Here is a 25,563-nt window from a genome sequence, read left to right as displayed (position 1 = left end):
GTTCTCTGTTCAAAGACATTTCTTATGCAAACTTTAGAATTAAACTGTCCTAGAATGTTTGTGACCTCACACATTGATGAGTTCAGTTAAAAGGAACAAATATCAACAATGACTTCATTTACATCAAAGATAGAATGCTGCTCGTTTGTGCTGGACCATGTAGGGATTTTATCTTTATTGGGTTCATGGCTGCTATTCACAGGATCATGGCAATAAGACTGTGCACATGAAGCTTAGCATGATGTTTTCCTAATGGAACAGTTGCTGCGGAAGCCACTGTAACTGGAAGAAGGATTCTTCCAGGGATTACTCCTGGGATTATACAAAACACACACACTGGTATTTCTATCATTACGGGGACATTCCATAAGCGTTATTGCTTTTATACTTATACTGTATAACTGTATATTCTATCCCCCTACACTACCCATCACAGAAAACTTTCTGCATTTGTAGATTGTCAAAAAAAATAATTCATTATAAGCTTGTTTCGTCATGGGGACCTTAAAAATGTCCCCACAAGGTAAAGATTTACTGGTATTAGTATACTTGTAGAGACATTTGGTCCCTATAATATATGGATTACACACACACTCAAACACAAGCATGCACACATCAAGACTAGAGTTCCTGGAGCAGGGAGGATGCGGAATCCTTCCTCTGGTCCTGTGTGCTGGCAACATCTGGCCCACATCTGTTTGCGAAGGATTTAGCTTCACTTAAGTTGCTTTTTCCAACCAGTGCTTCTTTACATAGTACCAAATTAAACTAGGACCAGTGCAACCAAGTGACTGCATTTTTGCATTGTGAGTGCTACTAGCATATTGCTGGACACTGACAGCTGTGCTCAGTGTGTGATGTCCTGTACATAGTACAAAGAATATACAAATTATGTGTATTCTATACTGTACATGTTTGTCACCATTCTTAAGATTCATGAATGTTATGCTGTTATTTTGTTTCAGAGTCATTCATTTGAAATGTCACAGTCTTGTTGGGGGCACACAGAAAGACTTTACTTCATTTTATTACATGTAAGGCAAGTGTAAGCCACTCCAATATACTGAATTCATCCCTCACACAATAATGCACAGCATGCCAATGGATGTTAAACCTTTAATCCCCTGAGTGGCGGAGTGAGAGCCTGGATTCCTATTCCTGGTGCCGGACCGGAATTCCGCTAATGTACAGTTTAGAAGCTGTCACTAAGATATGTCATTACAGATTTATGTTTGTATTGTGGATAGCTACCCAGTTGCTTTCATTTTATTATTAAGAAAGAAAAAAAAACAAAAAAAAAAAACATAGATTGCATTTCCTAAAGCTGAAAATGCATTTTCTTATTAAAAAGGGTTCGGTTATGTCACTATTTTGATTTAATCTATTGTGCAGAGATGACAGCTGAAAAGCATTTAAAGTGGTAGTGACATGATTGTTAGCATGGAATAAATTTGAAAGTGACATAATACATTGACCATCCACAATTGAAGCATAGAGATGTCACAACTGGCAAGAATTTAAAAGCATAGTATTCAAAACAGTTGTACGCTCTATTATTTGCATCATTATTGTCATAATGTATTTTGTAATTGATTTTAATCATTTTGCTTTTACAGGCCTTTGTTGTGCATCTGTTTCCTTTCATTTAAAGTGGTCTAAAACGTGTTTGTTTTCACTAGAAGGTTTGGCACTACTTTGATTGTACATCTATAATTTGCTAAGTTTTCAATTGTAGTCAGTTTCCTTGTGGTTAGCTGCACTCGTTTTTTTTTCTCCCACTAAGTTTGGTTTAGTAGCCTATGTGCTGCACTTCCAATCTGCATTACTGTAATCAGCCACAAGAGGATAGTCTATCATGCATTTGAACTAGCCGAGTTCATGCTCTCACTAACCCAAAAAGGGAGACACAACACCGTCATAAGAACTTGAAAATATGCGATTTAGTTCGACGTGTTGTTTGATTATTATTAAAACTGAAGTGTGTAATTTCTTATATGTTAAAATACTTTATCCAATATTTAGAGACAATAATAAGCAATGCATTTTAGGCTGATGTGGTGCTACCAAACTTTCGATCTCGACAAGCGTTCTGAGAGTGCGCGAGGAAGGGGGAAACCTGTTTGAAACAATCGCCATTTTTAAAAATTGTTGTTCAAAACAGTGGAGCAAAAACACTTCAGCTTTAATGGAACTCGTTATTTATTTATTAGTATTTGATTGAATGTCACAATAAAAGACTTCTAAATAATCAAAATTTGACTTGCCTTTGGCGTTTTTTTAAGTGTAGCAGATATACTGAACTTTCTAGAGAGAAAGTCAGGAAAAATCTCACAACACGCACAGCAAAGCCAGAGAGAAAGGGCTTGTTTTTTCCTAAAGTGCGTGGGCGACTGAGCTGCGCCTGTGGTGATAAATGTCGGCGCTGTCTCTCAAATATTATACTGCATATGTGCACCTGCTCAGACATAACAATGCGAGGACAAAGTATGGATAGCCATTTCTCCAGCTTTAAAGGTTAATTTAGCAGCAGTATATCCGAGTCAGATACTAAAATAAAGAATGACGAATGACATTTCACTTGCAATAATATGAGTACAGAAAACTGCATTTGTATTTATATTTATGCCAGAAACACCAACATGTGCGATGCAATGAATAAGACGCTGTAATAATTAATTCGACTCTAAATTGGATGATGACATTTTCTGCATCCTCAATCTTGCTCTATTATCGGGTTAATCGCACTGCGATCAATGCACATGCAAAGTAATTGCAGCAATTATGCGCCAATTTTCATTTGGAACACATAGTCCGCGCGGTGATCATTTACCTAGCTGATACTGTAAACAGCCGCTTCTGAATGTCTCTCCTCGAAGCATTCTGACGCTGAAAATATCAGATGCACCCGAAGATGATCTGAAGTTCCACCGAAGCGTCTGGGAAAGCAGACTTTGGTTTTTTTTATGACGTAATTTGGAGAAACTAACGGATGCGTTAGAGGTTTGAATGTGTCCACTTTGTAAGTTTGTGCTCTCTGCCTCTGTGTGAACGTCAGTATGTGTATCTGGTGGTGCAATCTAAGGCAGCGCAACTTCAAGGAGCAGGAGGGGCTCTCCTATTATTATTTGATCTCGCTAATTGCCAATGCAAGTGAACTTTAAGCACCGGACACTAAGACGAGGAGGACTTACCGTTCCCGTTGGACTATAACCTATAGACTGCTCGCCACTGTTTTAATTGAAGCTGGAAGAAAAGGGCTGCAGCTCTGTCACTATTTTTTTTTCTTCTTAGAAGAGTCTCCGTGTTGAATGTGGCACACTGCACGGAGTCAACCTAAAACATGTCCACCAAATTGTTCCTCTACTTCTTACTTCTGTCAGTGTTTCGTGCATGGTAAGTGACGTTGCTATCCTCTTTGACTTGACATGAATTAATTGTTCATGGGTAATTCTGTTTATCCGTTGCAGATTGGTTCTGTCTAGCCTGATGCCACATAATATCACCAATCTGGCGATTAATATGTGATGCACGCACTGAGCACCTAAGTTTAAGCCTTTTGATTTGTGCTTTTTAAGAAGTTCAAAATAGGCAACTTTATTTATTTAAATATTTGCATAGTTTTTTTTTTCAGAGCTTTTGTAAGACTTTACTGTCAGTGTCATGTATTTAAACAGCATCTCCGTTGTTATCTGCAAGATTGGTCTTTGCTTGGGTTTCCTGATGACAGACAATTATGCTTGTAATAATAATTTTAGCTACCGTCGTATCCTAGGTTACTGTAGAGATAACGCATGCGTTCGTCGTTACCGGAGGTGTCAGTTCCAAAGGTGCTGACCTACGTGTGTCCAAAAGTTTGTATTCAAATCCTAGCGTGAAAATTACATGCTATTTTGTCGAGGTTCCGAAAGTTGTTAAAAAAGTTCTGAAATGAATTATAGAAATTATAATGGTAGTAATTGGCTCAACTTGTGATGAATAATTTGCACGAGGTGTGAATCGTGCATCTTGTGTCTTTGTGACTATATGTCTCTGTAAAGACCACCGAAAGCTACTGGAGCAGATATGAACCTTTCCTTGTAGGAGAAAGAGTGAGTCACTCAAATGTTCTTTGTTAAGGTTGTACATTGTTTGTCCTTGATCAGTTTTCCTATTATTTTAATGATAATGTTAATATTTTAATTCTGATATCTGATTTTTAGAACTGATAGCCTATTTAATTTTATTTCTAAATTAAAAAACAATCAATCTTTTTGTTTACATTTGCATTTAGTCATTTAGCACTGAGGACTTACAACAGCTTACAAATGATGACTAAGTTTACTAAAGCCAATTATTATTTAACTAAAGCCAATAATTAAGCCAATTATTTATATTAGGCTATCTCTATGAATACTATGTTTTTTTTTTTAAACTTGGCTTTCCTTGGGAAATATATACCACAATGAAGAATATATAGCAATAATCTCTATTGCAATTAGTTACTTAAACATATCAAAGTAGGCCTTCAAAGTTGGCATTTAAATTTAGGTCTCTGAGGCTGGTATCTTTTTAGATAGTGTACAGTGATTTGCAATGATCAAAATATATTCATATAATTTAATTAGCACTCTGGTCTCTGATAAAATGCTGAAAAAATGTCCATTTTAAGTGGCATGTAATGGACTTATGTGTGATTAGAGACATGCCATTTGGATAATGATGATTTTGGGAAACGTGACTTAGAATCCTTACTCTGCGTGTGACTAAAGTTCTACTGAGTGCTTTGGGAAACCCAACCTTTAACTGTCATTTAGTGCAACTGTGAAATGGTTTCTACTTCCATGTTGTTTTCTTTTTTTCTTGTCTGATTGCTAACCAGTCCTCTGTACTCTCTCAAAAAGAGAATGACCCTAAAGGCGATCTGTGAAATGCATTTTCTTTTATTTCTTTAGTTCTCAAACAGCCGCTTCTGAGGATGATGAGTATGACGACGTTACTGTGAATCAAATGTTGGCCCCCAAAACCCATGAGACAGACGCAACGCAAATACTAAACAACTTACTAAAGGAGTATGACAAAAAACTGCGTCCGGATATTGGAGGTGAGTGGATTAGATGTGAGCATTGAGAAATGCGTGTAGCCATGTTGAGCTGTCCATGGTGCTGAAATCAGCCCAGCTTTACAACATTCAGCCTTTCCCATCTTGAGGCTCCATTTACAGGCATAACAAGCAAACAAATGTATGCCATACATAAACTGAGTCCATCTGATGTGTTTATCACAACAATTCATCTATTTGCGAACTGGTGAAGTGGATTAGCTTTATACTGAAGTATAAAGTAGAGAATTGGTCGCATTCGCAAATTACACTAAGCAACACAATTTCCCTTACTAGTAAGAATAAACATGTCAAATGTATTCACTGTTTGAGAGACACTGAGAGTGAGCAAAAGCTAGACTTCTGGTTTATTGTTTACATTAAGTAATTGAATTCCTGCAGCAGTGGAATATTTTCCTGTGATTTTACTACTTATTTATACAGGCATTTCATGTTTTTCTCCTACCCTTTTCCTTTTTTAACCATGCAGCACTCTTAATAGCCTCATGTACTGCTCTACAATCCACTTTTGCATGCAATCTCAAATATTTGCTTATTTTCATGCATTTCGAGAGTTATATTAGCTTACAGAGTGCTTCCACGAGAGCAGGATTCATAGATCCGGCGGGAAATTTCAGGCTTTCCGTCAGTAACATGAAATTGTCATTTCACTCAGACTAACAACATATCTCAGGGTTGAGATTGATGCTATTTTCTAGTAAATGCAACTAAATAGAGTGCCATGAGAGGAAATCACAATCTGCAATTCAAGCAGCACATTCTGTACTCGATCTGAGATGTCACCACACAACATCACAACCGCTCTTGACACATCTGTCAGGTCTGTTATTGGTTTTGTGGCATCATTGTGATATATTGCATCCTATTGGATTCGTAGCATCTTAGAAAGTCTATCCCTGCAAAAACCTTACCGTTTCGACATGTTTTTTTGTTACTTTTCAATGAGAATAACAACCTCCCATGTTTGATGGATGACAGTCTCCAAATTATATTTCTTATACTACCATCTGATTTTTAAGAGGAAGACTTACACACACTCGCACACACACACACACCACACCTACAACAACCCACACAAATCAAGCATATTGCCTCAAAGCCACCTTGCCGTGAAATAGCTTTTGTTTTTTTTTCCCCTTTTGTAGCTCGTCTTTCTGGAGAGAACTGTACTGCTATATAACGATCAAGGAAGCCACTGAATGGCTGTGATACTATGTATGAAGACACCTACATGAGACACTGTTAAGGAAGTACAAAGATTCCAGTTGAGGTCCATAGAAATTGAGAAGCATAGATGGTGGGCATGTCTCAGATCTGCCAACTCAAGTGCAGAGTGCATCAATGAAAAAGGCTCTAATACACTTTCAACAACTGTTGAGACTGTTTCAACACACACACATGCACAGAGAGAGAGATAGAGAAATGCATTTTTTTGTTTTGTTTTTTATAAATATTTGTGACTAGAAAAAAAAACAAAGAACCAGATTCTCGCATGCAAGTTATGAAGTGCAAGATTAGAGTGCAAATACAAGTAATAGAATCCTCTTGACCGTAATTGTTTACCGGTGTTTTAGTATTAAAATAGCCTGTCCAGCTTCATGTGCATTGAATCAGCGGGTTTGCAAATTAGCATTACTGCAAATAGCACAATTATAGATAATTTATGACGTCTTAAAGGGATACTCCACCGTATTTTTCATATTAAGCTATGTTATTCCCTTAACTAAGACGAGTTGATGCATACCTCTGTCGTCTCTGGTGTGCGAGACACTTTGATAGCACTTAACTAGCCTAGTTCATTTAATATGGGCCAAGCAGAGAAGCGACCAAACACCTCCACGTTTTCCCTATTTAAATACAGTTACTCGAGTAGTGTAACTCGACCAAGGAAGGTGAAACAAATTAAAAACTTCACGCTTTTCTAAGCGTGTAAAGTGGATAACTACTGTATATTGTATGGCGGAATACATTGGGAGCACTTCGACTCGGCGCAGTAATCTCAACACTCGTGGAAAGTCCTCTCCCCCTCTCACTTTCCATAGATTTATATGTGCAGAGTCGAAGTGCTGCCAAGGTATTCCGCCATACAATATATTTATCCACTTTACACGCTTAGAAAAGCGCAACGTTTTCTTTTGCGTCACAGTCCTTGGTCGAGTTACACTACTCGAGTAACTGTATTTAAATAGGGAAACCGTGGAGGTGTTTGGTCGCTTCTCCGCTTGGCCCATATTTAATGAACTAGGCTAGTTAAAGGTGGAATACCTACGATTTTTGCATTAAAATATCCCAAAGTCACAAGGCCAGTGTTATATATTTAGTTAAGATGATAACTTACAATATTCCAAATGTTTCAAACAATGTTTAAATCGCTAAAAAAATTTAGATTTTAACCAAGGAAACAGGGCATGTGAGCAGGGGTGAGCTGGGAGTCGCCAGTCAATCGCGTCATTTCCGCATTACCTTGATTTCCGCTCATACTGCGTGTAGTCCTGGACAAATGAAGAAGTTGTAGTTGTGCGTTAGCGTCTATCAAGCAAAAAATGTCAGCTTGTTTCGCGCATTTTTTATGCAATGGAGCACAATTATTCTTTTCAATTATTCTCGGAATGTGAACTGTTGGCTGTAAAGGGGGTCGCAACCTGGACGAGAAGCGCCGCGCCACGTTTAGGACAACTCCACAGTGTCGAACACCGGACGCGCACTTTCTCGTCAGTGTATGGCCAGCAATATTGTTATGTTTAATGGCATGAAAAGAAGATAATGTCTGTTCTATGTTGTGATTGTACTGTACAATTAAATACAATCGTTGCTGAGTCTGCATTCTGAAAACTTTACCTCAGAGTATCCGTTAACTGAATGAATTGAGAATCTCACCTGAAAAATCTAATAACATCAGCTTCAAGCAGCTGATTTCTGTAAATGAATGCAAAACTAAATGCATATTGCAGCATAGGACGAAGTCAGGATCCATTAGCAACGATTTGAGACAAAAATAAGTCACTTCGTCCAGTGACTCATACAGTAACATCTGTGATAACTAATTTACTTTTAAACCTGACTTTTCTTGCGATTATTTCAGTTTAATGAAAAACAAGCATGTCATTAAACGCAACATTTATAGAAATCGAACTTTACCTCATCCATGACAACTAATTTTCGATTCCCGTCTGACTGATTTATCCACGGTGGAGTTGAAAACAACAGTTCCCGTCATTCCGCGTTCCTCCACGGCGTCATCAAGCAAAGCCGTTGTTGTTGTTTTGAATGTAGCGCCCTCTAGCGGCATAAAATCTTAGGTATTCCACCTTTAAGTGCTATCAAAGTGTCTCAGAGCGATTGAGTGCAAGCACTGAGACGAGAGAGGTATGCATCAACTCGTCTTAGTTAAGGGAATAACATAGTTTAATATGAAAAAAAAAAAAAAAAACGAGTATCCCTTTAAAAATAAACAATTCCTCAAGAACTTCTTGATTATTTTTGGAAACATATTAGCATGAAAATGATCTTCTTTGTAGAATCGTCTTTTATTTTGTGCATAAATCCGACTGTTCAGTAAACCCGCCTCAATGAGATATGATGCATATTGATTGTGTTTTCTCTATGGAAAAAACATGGAGATGATTGCAGAAACTCATAGAACTTAAATTCAGTTTGTTTTCCCCTTTGTCCTCTATAAAGTGGAAAAAATTCCTTGTTTTATTTGTCAAACGTGCACCAACATTGTATTGTGAAATATGCTAACAATGAAAGATTACAGAACAAAGACCCTAATCAGTGATGGTTCACTACAGACTCTTTTACTGTTTATCTGCATATTGTTTAAAATCCCCTTGTATTGAAAACCGGTGTATTGTACGTTGTTATTGTCATAATAATCCATTTGCTGTGCTTGTACAAAGGACTCTCAGGTTATTTTTCTATTCTATCCTTATTATGCGTGTTACGATAGGAGGAGATTCTGTAAACACTTACCTCTGCCAATTTCCTGATTCTCCATGATGTTGTCCTCTAACTTGTCTGCAAGATTTTATTTGATTATGGGACCAGTACATTATCCCAAATGCCTGTGATTAATAGTACATTAATGTCATTTTTAAACATGGCGGTGTTTTATGGAGCTTGTTAACGTATCTGTGGATGTGAATTAGCTGGAAATGTGCGAGTTGGGTCCAAAGAACCTGTTGCTTCGAGCTTGTTTTTATCAGCTTTGTTTTCTTAATAGGATCCATTTTGCCAGTGAATTGACCAGTGGTTTCCTAACTTCTGGGTGTTAGCGTCAGATGGTACTCTTCCTCTTTAGCATTCATTTATTGTGTTTTGCTTCTTTTGTTGGCCAATGTTCAATGTGCCATCTGTGCTAAGCTCAATCAGCTAGTTACAAGGTTGTCTTTTAAAAGGGTCACATGGCTACTGCTCTTAGTGTACTGCGTTCTAAAAGCATGAAAACGACTGGTGCATTAAAGCTAATATGCCGTGCAATTAGAGTGAGGGGCAGATGCTTTTTTTCAACAAGTAATTGAACAGTATTAGACTAAATCATACTGATATGTTTTGGAAGAGAAGGATGCATATTAAACAGTTTGTTACTAACAGGCTAATTAGGTTTTTTTTTTTTAATTTTTTTTTTTAGCTTTTCTAATATATAGGAATCACACACACATACTGGTGCTGCATATATAACACACCTTAATTGTGCTGTAATGGAGCTATGAAAAGATTCTTTGTAAATTAAAATTTAATTTATTGAATTTATAAATAATTTTTCATAGCTCCATTACCGCACCATTGAAGTGGTCAACACAACTTGTGCTCTACATTTTAGATTTTCTGAAGTACTGTAATACAATAGCTTTGTGTTAGGTACAGACCTAACAATGCTGGGTATGCAAGTATTTATTCACTGATGATTTAAAATGATTTGTTTACAAAATATGACTGATTAATTCATTAATTGAGTTTGTTTGACTGAATTAAGGATCCACTTGACTGGAGGGGAAGACTATAAGTGAATATTGCACATTGTACAGGCATTTTATTTTCTTACTCAAAGCCACTGTATATTAGAAGACTTTTAAAGGCACACTATGTAAGATTTGTACCTTAATATAACAGCTTCAAAGTCGTTATGGTGGTAAACAAACTCATAGTAGGGCGAATCATCCTGGTAGTAAAGCTTGGGGGGGACGCCGCCCGAAAAAACAGCAATGCAAGTTTGAGAGCCCTGACAAATCTCACGAGAATCGCGAAATGCTTTACGGCAACAGCGTCACACACATCAACATATAAAGCGACTTGCGCGCATCTAAGAAAAATCGGTCAGACTCAGAAATGACAAGAAAAAGGAAAAGAGAATCGGACCGTGCTAGAAACCGGACAAGAGTCCCACTCGGTCAGCTTTCACTCGTTGGCGTAAGCAATGCTGACCTGGCGATCTTGTTGATGGACTTGTAAATAAATCTCTTATTTGTAAACTTTCGAATACCAGAGCTGTAAGCAGACTTCCTAAAAAACAGTCATTTCTCTTAGTTTTGTTTTTTATCGTTATGTTTTATTACCTAGCTTGGCACAAGAGCTACAGTAGATTTCCAGCTGAACTCAGGTGTTGTGATGTGTATTTATCACATAACGTTAGTCCTGTGTCTGGTTCGAATCTCTTATGCCGTGCGTACTGTTCTTAAACTTTATCTGACTAACAGTGCACTTCCCGACTGTAACTTTCCTTCAAATTGTGTTGATTAGGAGTCAATTAAATCTTGACGCTGTTGATGTTGATTCCTGCGATTATCATGAGGACAGTCAATATCTCACATAATTATTAGGACATATGCCTAGAGGTTGTAAATAGTGTAATTGAGCACAATTTGCAAACTATTATGATAAATTGTAATAATCATGTCTAAAAAAATCATAACGGCCAATGTTATGGAATAATGCGACGTACATTTAACTTTATTGATGTCATCTGAAATTTTGTAATGTTTACATTACAATCAAAAAACACGAATGAAATTATACAGTAGTCCTACACTATAGGCTATTTACACATGATTTATAATATAAGCCAGCAAACGTTATTATTATAAAGCAGTTTAACACTTAACATATAGTTATTAACCTATTACCATCATCAGTAGTTCAGTAGACTATGCAGTAACACCAGTACACCCCAGCGGCTCTAGGGGTCGCTGTTTCACAAAAACATCAGAGCTGCATAGTGTGCCTTTAACATACAACATAAGTCGTATAGCCTACTTTAATAGCATTTTTGATTATCACGGACTGTAAAAAGTTTCGATTTGTCATGACAGATTGTTCATTTTTCATGAACTGCTCCTTTAAATGATATGTCTGATCTCCAGGGTCGTGCATCTGCGTGAGGTATGTATGCACTTTTGGTATTGACAACGCAACTGTCGCAGCAGTAGCAGTGTCACAGTGGCCCAATTGTGTCAGCTCTCTTTTGGGCTGAGCTGTAGGGGAAACCCTTCAAAGTGGGTCAGCCTCCCTCTTCGCTTGCCTTTCATGTGCATTGAGCCTCCCTCAGCCGGGCGACATTATTACCAGGGTAAAGGAAAGACTGGGTAAGAGGGATCAAGGACATTAAGCACATGTGACACATGCGCATTGGAATTCAGGAAGCGAATCCTGGCCTATCATGATATTTTCCTTTATAGGGTGGATGGCGTATGGTGAGTGGCAGACATGCTAGAACAATCTGCTCTGTGTGCTGCATAAATAGAGGGGAAAAGAATCGCTTCACTTTGAATAAGCCCCATGACCAGCCCCCCCTGGAGGAACACTCATTATAAAGTGCTAGTTTGTGTTAGCCCAGATTCATCCATGCAGCAGAGAGCTGGGGGCGTGGTGGAGGTGGTGTGGGAAAGCGGGGGGAGGCGGGCTGGTCATTACTATGTTGTGATTTTTATCGCGGCGGAGAGACAGTGTGAGGTGAGAAAGAAGTAATGATCTATAAACAAAGAGCCAGAATGTGGGAGGGAAGAAGAGAGAGAGAGAGAGAGAGAGAGGTACTGTACACAAGCCTTCAGGCAAAAGAGTGGCAGTGTAAGAAAAATTATGTGCATGTATATGTAAAGTGAGAGTGTATAAAGCTGACTTGGGTAAAGCACATGTCTCCACCTTTAGGCCCTTCTTGCCATCATTGAAAGCAACTCTTGTTTCATCATCAGCCACTAAAAACATGTGAGTTTGTGTGCCAGAATAAGTGTGCTAAAGTAGCACCATAAAAAGATTTGATTCCCACAGGCACAAGCCTAGGTGTAGCACCTCTCTGAATGCAGAAACCAATCCCTCGCTCTCTTTGATTCTTGTTCCCCTCATACTTTTTCTTTCCTCATGCCCATTGATGTCAAGGCTTGTGTATATCAGCTGCAGCTTATTTCTCACAGTCCTGGTGCTAATCCACATAAGTCACTCTGCACCACCACTGTGCACTGCTCTGTGCATCCGTGTAACATGTTTGTGACATGTAATGTGAGTTAAGCAGCTCGCAGTGTAGCCCTATGTAAGCCCCCCCCCCCACACCCTCCCACACCCTCCCTTTTTTTTGAGGGGTGTCCCTAGTTATCTACCAGTGTGTTGTTAGCTACATTTGTGCCTACGTAGCGGTGCATGCATTCCACTAAACTAAGATTTTCTTTTGTTTTGGGGTGCATGGCTTATCACTAGTGGGCTATTCGTAAATGCATCTACTTGCGTTCTTTGGTATTGTAAATACATTTCATTTGCATATTAAATGTTAAAGTTCACATTGCATGATCAACTCGTTAGCCAACACATGATTCATCTCAACTCAATTAAGCCAGGCACTGTGGTTTTGCTTCAGCGCGGCATCTGCTAGCGTGTTTTTGCTTTTGATGATATTCGCATTGCAATCTGGAATTAGTAATATCCTTACTAGTTCACTCTAAGCATTAAAACAGGACTGGTAACGCGTCATATGATTTTAAACCTCTCCTATAAGGAATTTGTAAGGCAGACCACACAATAATGCATAGTGATATAGCATAAGACAGATTGTTCACTTATCTTAGATGTTGAAATTCTGAAATTGATTTCCGAAAGCACGCTGCAAACTGCTATAGCAAATGCTGACCGAGTATTTGTTGAGTAGCAAGCTCATTGGCTACTACTGATACAGCAGGAACCTATCAGCGGTACGGTACCCTAGAATGATGCGATTGTAAGCAGATTGAGTTAAGGACCAATCGTCTTGTGCCATCTAGAGTTTCATGACAGAAGTATAGAGTGCTAAAGTTATGACGTCACTTTGTAGGCCAAAACGTGGAGGTGAGTCAGCATTTTTAGCTGTTCCGGTTCCCTCACCCTAAAGTCTATGGGTTTTTGAATGGGTTTTTGCTAAATCACCTGAAATAACAGCGCAGTCTTATCCCAAGACGTCATACAACTGACGCTTTTGACATCAACATTCGTCTTTTTAGGGTACCCTTAAACGTCAGTTATATGATGTCTTGGGATGAGACAGTGTTAGAAATAAGGTCTGTTGTTAACAAATCCTCATTTCACGTTTTGATCTATGATATGAAACACACCTGTTATAACCTGCTTGTGTTTTTTTAAAACTTTGTCTGCTTGTGTTTTTTTTTTTACTTTATATAGTATAACTTATTTTTTGCGATTTTCCAAAAGTCTATGGGGAAAATGCATAGCTTTTCGAATCGATCGATGGAACCCACGCGCTGCTACAAACGCGTCCTACAAAGTGACGTCATAACTTCGGCACTTCGGAACAGTTTTACTGTATTTTTGCTCAGTAAAATGCAGCCCCAAAAGATTTACTAAATCCAACCAACCCCAAACCTACTTTTATTTTTTATTTTTCATATTAAAGGGGCACTTGGCAACTATTTCAACTTAATAAAACCCTTTAGAAATCATTAGGATGGTTCAATAACCTGTTCTGGAGAGAATAGTGCTTGCCTGCTCCCCCCAGCGTCCCCAGGCAGAAAACCTTGCAAAACTGGGACTAATGTCCCGGTAAGTTGGAAACACAAGTCTTGTGAGAAGCGAGAATGAGCAAGAAACACAAACTGCTTTATGGCAATTCAACATAATTCTATGAGACTGCGGATGATGAATTATCCACTCGGTAGACATAGCTCCACACGATAGAGTTGTCCAGCTCAGATAATAACAAATGCAAATGAGCAGCGATAGAAAACGAGAGGAAGGTGCCACAAGTGAGTTTTTTTTTTTTTTTTTAATGACAGTTTTGTGAAAACGCCGCACAGCTGTAGGGAGAGCTCGATGAGAAAACATGTGACAACAAAAGTGAAAATCAGCGAAGTTCCCCTTTAATATTTTCATGACAGTTCAGAAACATGTTTAGTAAAAATTTGTAAAACTGCAGTTTGTAATTTGTAATACTTCAGAAGAACATTTTAACACACATAGTATATCACCATGACCCTTCTGATTCCCAGCTCTATTCACTAGCATATGCAGGACATGGCTTAATGTGCTGCCATTAACTTTGTGCAGTCTTTTACTGTGTTCCCTATCTCTTTGACTCTGTATCTTCTGGGTATATGTTTATTTAATGAGCTGTGTTCCACCGAATCTCATTCATCTCTCTGCACATCCTGTTCTTGGGTCGAGTGACGATAAACACTAAATGCTTATGGTATGATATAACGGTGACCAATTAGAATCATCAAAATGGTTTAGAATTACAGACAATTGTTATTTGAGGTTGAATTCTTACTGACCCAAGAGAGCTTATATTTGAAATTGCTATTTTCCAAGGAAGAAATGAATGATTTTGCAGGCTACCTTAATATTCAAAAATAGTACAAATGCAAAGAAGTGATTTTGACTTTTTTTTTATCTCACTGGAGGCAATCTTAGTCTTTAAGACTAGAAAAGGAGCTTCCTCTTAGACATTTCTGAACAATATCGGTAGTATATGTGCTGCTGCCGGCAAGGACAGACAGTCAGACACAAAAGCAACCTTTCAATAATTCAACTTCTCATCAAGGTCTTATTTGCTTATTTCATGCTCAAAATGAACATAGCTGTGGGAGTTAGAATTATTAACAGTCTTTAGATATTTGGAGAAACAGAACAAGGCTTTCCATTACAATAATATGGGTTGTTCTTTATGTTAAACCTTAAACTGGGTCAGTGCAGTTAAAGGGATAGTTCAGTCACAAATAAAAAATCTATCATTACTTACTCGCCCTCATGTTGTTACAAACCTACTGTATATTCTTTTCTTTATTCTACGAAACAAGAATATATCTTTAAAAATGTTACACTCAAAAATTATATTTGCTTAATTTAAAATGAGCTAAATCAACACAATTGAGCATTTTAACAGTGTAACTCACAACTTAATAATCAAGTTCAATAGGCTACACTTAAATGTGTAAAATGGATGTTTACTTAATCCTTCCTTGAACTACATAAATATTTGTTGACGTAACTTAAAATTTCGGTATCCTAACATGCTTTTCTTTTTTGGGAGAGTACATTTCAAAATCAAGCGTTATTTTATGTGTTTTTGAGTAAAAGGAAAGACATTTTTGTTACATGAGCTCTTATAGTTCTTTTTGTGGTGAAGAGTGGAGCTTATATTTAGACTGTGGATGACTAAATGAGGTGAACATTGTGTAACTTGTGCCTGTTTATTTCATATAATACAAATTAAGTCATATTTGCAATGCTAACATCTGCATTTGTTGGTTTGTAGTGACACCAATGCTTAATAAAATAGTCTTAGTTGGACTGTATAATATTCGACCTATTTGTTCGACCTATATATTTGACCTAATTCAACTTTTCGAACTAATTCAACTAATTCAAACAAGAAATTTCAGATTAAGTAAGCGTTTTTTTTTTAAGTGCAATGTTTTTTTTTCTAAATACAATGGAAGTCAGTGTTGTTTTGGACCCCACAGACTTTCAGTGTAAGGACAACAGTTGAAACATTCTTCAAAATATATTATTTCGTGCCTCCCTGAAGAAAATTAGTTCCTGTTTGTATCGACATGAGTGTGAGTAAATAAAGGCTGCATCCAAAATCTTAAGCAGCTGACTTGTTACATCCCTACCCTATCAGGCATTGACTTTGCAGCATTTGCACATGAAGATACATATTTCACAAAACTGATTTCGGACATACTTCTGAGGCAGCACAGTTTAATGAAGTACAACAAAATAGAGAGAGCTTTGAGAACTATTTTTTTATTGCTACAACACTAATTTATCACTAAAGGACATCAAAGACGCATCTTTATTTTTTTTAGCTTTACCGTCACAGAATGCATTGCACAGGATTGTGGGATATCAAAGGCAGTGAAGGATACATATGCTGCCGCTAAGAAATCGATCAGATGATGGTATCTCAGGAGACAGTAAGTGAAGCTAACATTGGATTCAGACATGCCTCGATACCTTCCTAGTTCCTAGCTTGGAATGCATCCTCCTTGTGGATGCAGCCGATGACAAACATTTACATTTTTGAGTGCTCTACGTATAACTTTAATGCGATGGTCTGTGGACATTCTCCACTTGTCAATAAATCCCCCTCATTAAATCTAATTATTTTCAAGACCCTCCTTGTTAAAGCCTTACCAGTGGTGATTGTTCTGGAATTATCTGCTAGTCTTTATTAATCCCTATTAATAAAGGTCAGTGAGCCCAGCTGTCAGAGTGCTTCTCTGTTTTCCTCTGGCCCCTCAGCAGAACGACAGTCTCATCCCAGCTATTTCCACAGGCCTGTTACCTCCTTGTCATGCCACCTGCCTCATGTCTCTTTCTCTCTTAGCGTCAGTGACATCTTCCATGTCTCGACTTGGATATCTGCCCCTGCTCATTGAATATTTCAAAACCCCTTGACATTTCATCCTGTAATGAGCCTATACGCGTCTTGCGGAAGGAGGGCAGGAGCTAAGGAGAGTCAGGCTCAGCTTCATTAATCCAAACCCTTTTGGCTTGAAGCGAAAAAGTATCAGCCAGACACACTTCTGCTGCTCATTCACCTGGACCGGACCCCATTTATTTAGTGTAGTGATGCTGAAATCCCACATAATCCAGCAAGTGTGCAAGAAGTCTTACGCTCCTGATTAGGTAGAAAGGGTGAGCATGAAGGAACGCTTAACACCTTTCTGCCAGATGTAAGCCTTAAAAATCACCCTCCCCCACAGGATCATGAGTACTTATCACAGGTTATCACGGCTTCGGATACAGAGTGACGCAGAGATAAGTTACCGTGAAATGCTGTACGTTTATTTCAGCTTGGTTAAATCAGAAGAGCATTCCTCTCTGTATATTTCAGACAACTCGATAGATAAAAAGGCATGTTTTTGTCTGCGCATATACACTACAAGTTTGGGGTCGGTAAGATTTTTGAAAGACTGCATTGTGAAAGGCTGCATTTATTTTATCAATACAGTAAAACAGTAATATTGTGAAATATAAACATCATTACTCCAGTCTTCACTGTCACATGATCCTTCATGATTTGGCCCATTACCTTTACGGGCTAAAGTTGCATGTGCTGCGGTCAAATGTAAATATACATTGATATACCGCATCAGTTCAAGCGGCGATGAAGAATCAAAACAAACTCTTACAAAACGTTTCTGAATGGTACATTTTAGTATTATTATTCTATTCTACTATTATTATATAAGAATTTCAACATGCTGTTACTTGAAAATGCTACTGCTGCTAGCTTTTGAGATACGTTTTTCTCCCGATTAACCATTTAATGTAACTGAATGAATGACTGAGTAATTACACTGAGTAATTTAACGTTATTGTTTTATCAATATAATGAACAACAGTTTATCTGTTCAGCTGAAGTTTGCTATTGCGATTACATATATATATATATATATTTTTTACTTTACACACGTTTGTCTTATACACACAAAATAGCATTGAACTAACTGGCTACTATAAACAAACAGCGTTGGCATTAAGTTCTTGATCAAATCAAAATTAGGTTCTTGATTGGTCCAAAATGTTTGTACGCGTTTGACACACGAAATTACTAAAGACAGCGCTGGCATTTGTTTAGGTCCTTGATAAAAGTAAAACATTACATCTGAAATTATACATTTAAAATTATTAAGTCTTACTTGCAGTTTGTGGCCCAAAACACCCAAACACAGAAGACCTGACAGCTGGGTGAAAATAACAAGCTTTCAACAGCATGGCTACAGCTCTCCACTAGAACACTTCCTCTTCGACAATATGGCCATGCCCCCTTTTTTTTACATATTCAGAAGGGAGGGTTGATGTAAATTTATTGGTTAGTTACGTATAAAACCTGGGAAGTATCTCGTTGTAATCCATTCGAGTCATTTTTGTAGGTATTAAACTTCCTGATTTTTAAAAGACAACATCTCTGCTTGTGTTGAACTTTCAGCGCAGCAACTTTGCAGATACTGTTCATGCACCAACAGCAACATTACATGCTAAATGAAAAAGTGAAATCGCAATCAACCACCCCTTTAACTTATTTAAACAAAATAAAAACTTTATCTTACTGTCCTTAATGCCAGCAATCACAGAACTTTATCTTACTGTCCTTAATGCCAGCAAGCCAAAATTGCTTTTGGCTTGCTTAGTTGGAGTTAATTAAAATTAATATTTAACAATATTATTGATCTGTGTTGTACTACTTTCATGTTATCACTGTGAAGCTGCTTTGATACAATCTGTATTGTGAAAAGCGCTATATAAATAAATGTGTCTTGACTTGACTCAATCATACAAGCTCTCTTCCAAGCCTCTTTTCTCTCAATGCAAGTAATGCAATAACTTGCCTTGACAAGGACACTATTAATTTGATCTGCACTAGTAAGGCAAAACTCTGCCTGTGGCCACAAGCTTTGTTTTGTGTGCCGTCTCTGTCAGCGTATGTCACACTAATTGACTAGTGTGTAATTCCAGGACTCCATGTCTGTCCCTGTCACTGTGCATCACCACCTCTCCCTCACCCTCTTTAAAACGCACTGGAAGTGTGTTTTATTTTTCTTTCTTTTCTCTCTTTGGTATGGTTAATTTGGGATTTTTTTTCCTGTGCTGCCTTTTCGGCGTCCGCATGGCATGTCCCACGGTGGGAGCGATCTCGGTTTCCCACCGGAATGGGTTTAGGCGTGTACCGGAGCCAACAGCTTCGATTTAGGACGTGTTGATTGTAGTTGGGGATCAGGTTGGTCATGAAGATATATATTCAGCCTCGCACATAAATTTAGAGCTGTTGTAGTTTTTTGGTTTTTTTGTTTAGACTGAACAACTTGTCAATCAAGTTGTTAAGATGGTACATTTAGGATGTAAAAATCCAGCTTTAAAACATATTGTTCTCACGAAAAGACTCGTGCGTCATTTAGAGTAAATGATGGAGATAGATGCTACATGTTATATGCAAGTACTGAAAGCGGTGTTTTGAATGTGGCGATATTGGCCACAAACGATGCCCGTGTCTGCATAAAAATAGACCAAATGAGACATGGGTAAGAGAAGAACAAGATGTGGAAAATGAAGCTACAATTGAGAGTGAGGTTGACATAGAATCGGGAACCAGGGAAAGTTTCAGAGGACCAAGGTGTGGATACATGTGAAGAAAATGAGGTGAGTTGAAGAGCAGCCTTGTTGTTGTTGTAGTGAAATAGTCTCTAATGCACTGTTAAAGAGGAGTCAGGACAATATGGGTTAAAGGATGACGATTGTTGCTATGTATCTGATTGCCTGAAAGTGGGTTATGATTTGTACACTGTGGAACAGATTAATGAGTTTCTAGACGAAACAAAAGGTAAAAAGGCAAATGTTCATGATTTATTTCTGGATGCTGATAAATTCGTTGCTTGTGTGGGCTCGAAAAACGCATAATTTTTCTGTTATCACAACAGAAATGCTTTCGGTTTAAAAAGTATAAAAGGAAATTAGGGGAGATCTTAAATAATTGTAATGGCTGTTTGTCTGTCTCCTTGGTTTTTCTTTCTTTTCTGTGTCTCCCTACTTTTCTGGATACTCATAGTGATAAAGTAGAATGGGGCCTATGGTGGAAAGGAAAGTACTGTATACAGATGGTGGACAATATACTTGCTCTTGATATGTTTTGAAATGTAAAAATGGAAGGGATTTTTGATTTTTATTAAATGACTTCAACAGCAGTTAAGATTATCCTGACCAAGATAACTCACGATAACGATACATTGCGATTTTATATGTAGAAATCTTGCCTTCAGTCAAATTCATCCTTAATTTGATTAATTTTATTTATTTATAGAATCACACCATTACACTTAAAGACCAGTTTCAAATAATGGTCCCACTTTATATTAAGTGGCTATAAGTACCATGTACTTATAACGCTGCTCCTCTATTATTATTATTATTATTACTAACCTTATTATTAATTTTATTATAGACCTATTCTTTCATACTTAATTAAATTATTTTTATTTTTTTTTATTTTTTTGGTTTAATTGTGTCTGTATAAACATTGTCTTTTTGTATACTTCTAGTTTTATGACTGTTGTAATGCTGTAATTTTTAACTCTTTTTTTTCTAGTTAAGAGCCTAATAACATCTGGCAAAGGGACTACCAATGAAAACTAGCCTTTGGGCTAATTTGGGTACATTTACATTTAAGAATGTTTATAAGTGTACACGGTCCCTTTTCTAAATAAATAAATGTAAATGTAAATGTACTTACATTGAAATGAATCATTTGATACAATGGACTTATTGTGTACATACTTTCAAGTCAAGTGGCGTGTTATCTATACGCATTTTGAGCTATTTGCGTGTATCCGCGTGTATGCGTGTATGTCTACGCCATTAATGTCCGAGATATTCCGCGTGTATGTACATGCCGTCAAATGTCTGAGCGAAACGAAGCAAAATGTAGATCTACATCTGGGGAGTGATTTTTTTTTTTCCTAGGATGGTAGGGGAACACTCATAAATGCTATTAACCCCAGTGACGGGTAGGTTTAGGGACGGGGTAGGTTATATATTTATATATACAGTAATGTAACGTTAAGTCAACAGCGTTCATAAACACACTGAAAAGCGATTACGCGTGTTGATAGCACGCCAAAAATGGAAATACAAATTGGCGTGTCATACACACACAATTTCATGAGATCAGTCTGCACAAACAAACACAGCCACGTGCATTTTTACCACACTCTAAAAAATGCTGGGTTGTTTTAACCCAACTTTGGGTCAAATTATATGGACTAACCCAGCCGTTGGGTTCAATTTTTACATTACATTTTTAACCCAACATTTCGGGTTTGTCCATATTTGACCCAAAATTGGGTTAAAACAACCCAGCATTTTTTAGAGTGCAGTGTAAGCACAGTAACGAGAAAAGAGTACACAGTAAAGAACCGTGCTAAAATCTAAATGAGAAAAGAAAACACTCGCAGTCTGATGTTCTCTCCTGCTGTTCTACTGCTTCTTCTAACAAGTACAAGCAGATGGGTAGAATAAATACTTTAACTGGCTTTGGCCACGCCCAACTATTTGGCCAAGCTCGCAAACAAAGCCACGCACATTTTTACCAGGGTAAACTCATTAACAAAGAGCCACGCTAAAATCGTGAATGAGAAAAGTAAACACTCACACACTGATGTTCTCTCCTGCTGTTCTCCTACTCCTTCTGTTTCTTTAACACAAATGCAAGCTGGCCTCAAACTAACCAATCTGAGTTTCTAGACGAAACAAAAGGTAAAAAGGCAAATGTTCATGATTTATTTCTGGATGCTGATAAATTCGTTGCTTGTGTGGGCTCGAAAAACGCATAATTTTTCTGTTATCACAACAGAAATGCTTTCGGTTTAAAAAGTATAAAAGGAAATTAGGGGAGATCTTAAATAATTGTAATGGCTGTTTGTCTGTCTCCTTGGTTTTTCTTTCTTTTCTGTGTCTCCCTACTTTTCTGGATACTCATAGTGATAAAGTAGAATGGGGCCTATGGTGGAAAGGAAAGTACTGTATATTCTCATGGCTCCAATGTTAGTTCAGGTGCTATGCTTTAGTCCGAGCTGTAAGATTTTATCTGAACACGAGGTAGTGCCAGGTCGTTTACTGGTTGTAAAAGATAAATTACATTCTTACTATGCAATTTTTGTGAATATTTATGCAAATTATAAAGGATCTGAGATAAGTGTCCTTTTTAAGAAAATTGGTAGTTTTTAAATAAAATCAAAAGATATTGTGATTATTGGGATTTTAATTGTACTTTAGATTTTAATATGGAGAGATAATGAAGAATATTAAGAATTTCAAGTTCAATACAGTATGGAGAACTGAAAACCCTTATTTAAAACAGTATACTTGGGTGAAGGATTCGGAAGGAACGGTTCATACTGCAAGATTAGATCTGTTTTATATTCAAAATAACTCAAGGAATAGATTCTGTAATGCTAATAATATCCCTAATATTATTTCAGATCATAAAATGATTAGAGCTCTTAGAGCTCGTTTTACTAATACTAGAGATATTGATGGACCAACATCATTCTTTTTTTTTAAATTTAGAGCAAAAAGTGTGTCAAGAGAAACAAATGTTGTGTTTAAGAAATGATAGTGACGATTTATTTTATGACCCATCTGAAATGAGTAAATTTGTTGTTGATTTTTATTCTAAGCTGTATAATTGACAGATTTGTATAGTAAAACTGAACTTTTGATTTAATCCCAAAACTTACACCAGAACACAAAGAAGATTTAGACAGTATATTAAGCTTTCAAGAAGTAACCAAAGCTGTGCGAGATTTATCAATAGGAATGTCCCCTGGATTAGATGGTCTTCCCTCTGAATTTTTTTTTTTTTTTACAGTTTTGGGAAATTATTGGGAAAGATTACTATAAAGTGATTTCATTTTCAATCCAAGCTGGATTTTTACCTATACAGTAGTTGCAGAAGAGCAATTCTTATTATCTTAATTAATAGATTTAATTAATGGGCGTATTAATTCATAAGGGTCTTATTGTATAAAAAAAAACAGGTGCATTAGAGAAAATGTATTTCTCATAAGAGATGTCATTTACTACTAAATGTTAAACAATATTGATTTAGAATTACTACCCTAGATCAAGAAAAGGCTTTTGACAGAGTGGATCATTCTCATCTGTTTGATGTTTTAAGTGGATATGGCTTTGGGAATAGTTTCTTTCTTTCTTTTTCATTACTTTATGAAAAAGCAGAATGTATGGTAAAAGTGCCTGGAGGGTTAAGCATGCCTATTAAAGTGCGAAAGAAAGGTTGTTCACTTTCGGGTCAGCTCTACAGTTTAGTTATTGAACCATTATTGTGTAAATTAAGAACTTCATTTACATTGAAGGATCATTTAATAAACCCAAGAAACTTTCTACTTCTGCTGATGACCTCACAGTGATAATTAAGGATAAAGAAGATATAAAAAGTATATTGAGTTGTATTACTTGCTATGAAATGGCTTCTTCATCCAAAATAAATTGGGGAAAAAATGAATCTCTATGATGCGGAACCACAAGTTCTATACCAGAATTGCCTGGAAACGTTGTATGGAGTAGAGATGTTTTAAATTTTTAGGAGATTTTTAGGGTCATATTTGTATAAAACAAAAAACAGGGATGGATTAATAGAAAAATGTGTGTAAGTTTGTCCTTATTAGAAATGGCTACTTCCTTGATTATCGTATAGAGGAAGAGTCTTGATAGTCAATAACCTAATTGCATCTTTACTGTGGCATAAAATGGCAATTTTGGGTCCTCCTTTTAACCTCAAAGATATTCAAAAACAATTTTCTTGGTCAGGACAGCAATGGCTGAGAGCAGCTGTTCTGTATCTACCAATTTGTGAAGGAAGATAAGGACTTATTTGCATTGAAACAGAGTGGCTGCTTTTAGATTGGAGGCTGCCCAAAAACGTTTGTATAAAAAGGCACATCAGCTGGACATATAGCCTGTGGACTGTTGCGATAAGAGGACAATTGGGCAAATCGACACCTCTTTGTAATGGACCTTGAAGGAGTGGATTTAACTGGTCAAACGCCATTTTATAAGACAATGAGACACTAGAGACACTTTTTCAGATGTTTAAACGATATGTTGGGTCATGTTTTTAGCCAAAAAAGTTTTATTTATGGTCCTAAGTATCAGTATAAATCAAGGAATGATTTATGATGATTTTGATGATTATTTTAATCTTTTTTATTTGAAATTAAAGGGTTTCAAAAGGTCTCTTTTTCTCTCTCTCACTCTCTTTATCTCTCTTTCGCTTAATTAATTTTTTTACATGGTTTTAAAGTTTGAGCACAGCACCCGTATGCATTAGTATAACATTTTATGAACATTCTACAGTATGCATATTAGTATGTATGTATTATTAATGTATTATTATTAGTATGTATTAATATATTAATATGCATATTAGAATGTGTCTTCAACTACTGGCCTTAAAACACTTCAGACTATTAATGTGCATGTATTATGTAATGGAAATCACTTTTTTTTAATAAAACTGCTATTTTTCTTTCTAAGGCACTTTTTTTAATAAAATGAACCCCGGAGTGACCATAATTGAAAAAAAAATACTCATTAATTTATAAAATGTGTAATCATAAATGCAAAGATATGCATATTAATATACAGTAACTGCACTGATTACACTGTAATGTACTGTAATTTGTATGTTTAGGCCTATGCATTATACAAGGCCTAATGTGTGATTGTACAGAGTTGATGACCAAGAAGTATGAACAACTGGCCTTTTCAATTAAGGATAGCTGAATTACAGGGAAAACATTATGTGAATTATGTGCTGAGGATTACAAACAGGGGTTGATGGGCTAGAAGGAATGGGTGTCTGTCTCACACAAATGTGTGTTAGTAAATGTGAAATAAGCGCTTTTATTACTACCATTTATTCAGGGCCAATTTACACATATGGGGGAATGGTTCATAAATGAGACCCGTTATGAAAGCTGAAGACAGTCATGTGAAAGGAAAGGGGGATGAGACCTGACAGGAGAGGGAGAAAGAGATGATAAAGACATCACTTGCCCACTGGTCATATCAGCCTTGTTTATCATGCCCTCCCCATCTTCCCGGATGTCTCCTGTGCGTCTGAGTGTTTGACATTGATATGGTTCAACTTCACTGTGACATAAACTCCTCCTTTGACTGGTCATTAACCCCGGCTACAGATCCGCTGCACTAACCCCCCAACCCCCAAGGCTGTTTACATGCCCCCACACGCCAGCCTTTCCAGAGGCATCATCTGGTTCGCTGAGGTTCTGGCGATGACCACATCATCTGATTAAGATCTGTTGATTATCTTTCCCTGAAATTTCTTCCCTTGCACCAGCATTCTTTCTGTGGCCGTGGCATGCAGGGGTGGACAGATGGTGGACAATATACTTGCTCTTGATATGTTTTGAAATGTAAAAATGGAAGGGATTTTTTTTTTCCTC

The 25,563-nt window shown here is 37.1% G+C and overlaps 2 protein-coding genes across 7 annotated transcripts in view; one reads left to right on the top strand and one right to left on the bottom strand.

Annotated features, from left to right (window-relative positions):
• Window positions 1-25,563, bottom strand: part of gabrb3 (gamma-aminobutyric acid type A receptor subunit beta3) — a 184,381-nt gene that overhangs the window by 91,900 nt on the left and 66,918 nt on the right. The gene's annotated exons all lie outside the window — the stretch shown is intronic.
• Window positions 101-25,563, top strand: part of gabrg3 (gamma-aminobutyric acid type A receptor subunit gamma3) — a 130,580-nt gene continuing 105,117 nt past the window's right edge. For both annotated transcript variants that reach the window (XM_039689727.2, XM_089134259.1), the window contains exons 1-2: window positions 101-3,393; window positions 4,932-5,080. In XM_039689727.2, the coding sequence (XP_039545661.1) occupies window positions 3,341-3,393; window positions 4,932-5,080 (202 nt within the window). In that variant the 5' untranslated portion in view covers window positions 101-3,340. The remainder of the gene's footprint in view (window positions 3,394-4,931; window positions 5,081-25,563) is intronic.

The sequence above is a fragment of the Pimephales promelas genome, chromosome 8 (assembly GCF_988280905.1).
Source record: "Pimephales promelas chromosome 8, fPimPro1.hap1.1, whole genome shotgun sequence".
In the NCBI taxonomy this organism is placed as follows: domain Eukaryota; kingdom Metazoa; phylum Chordata; class Actinopteri; order Cypriniformes; family Leuciscidae; genus Pimephales; species Pimephales promelas.
This window is presented reverse-complemented; position numbering and strand designations above follow the sequence as displayed.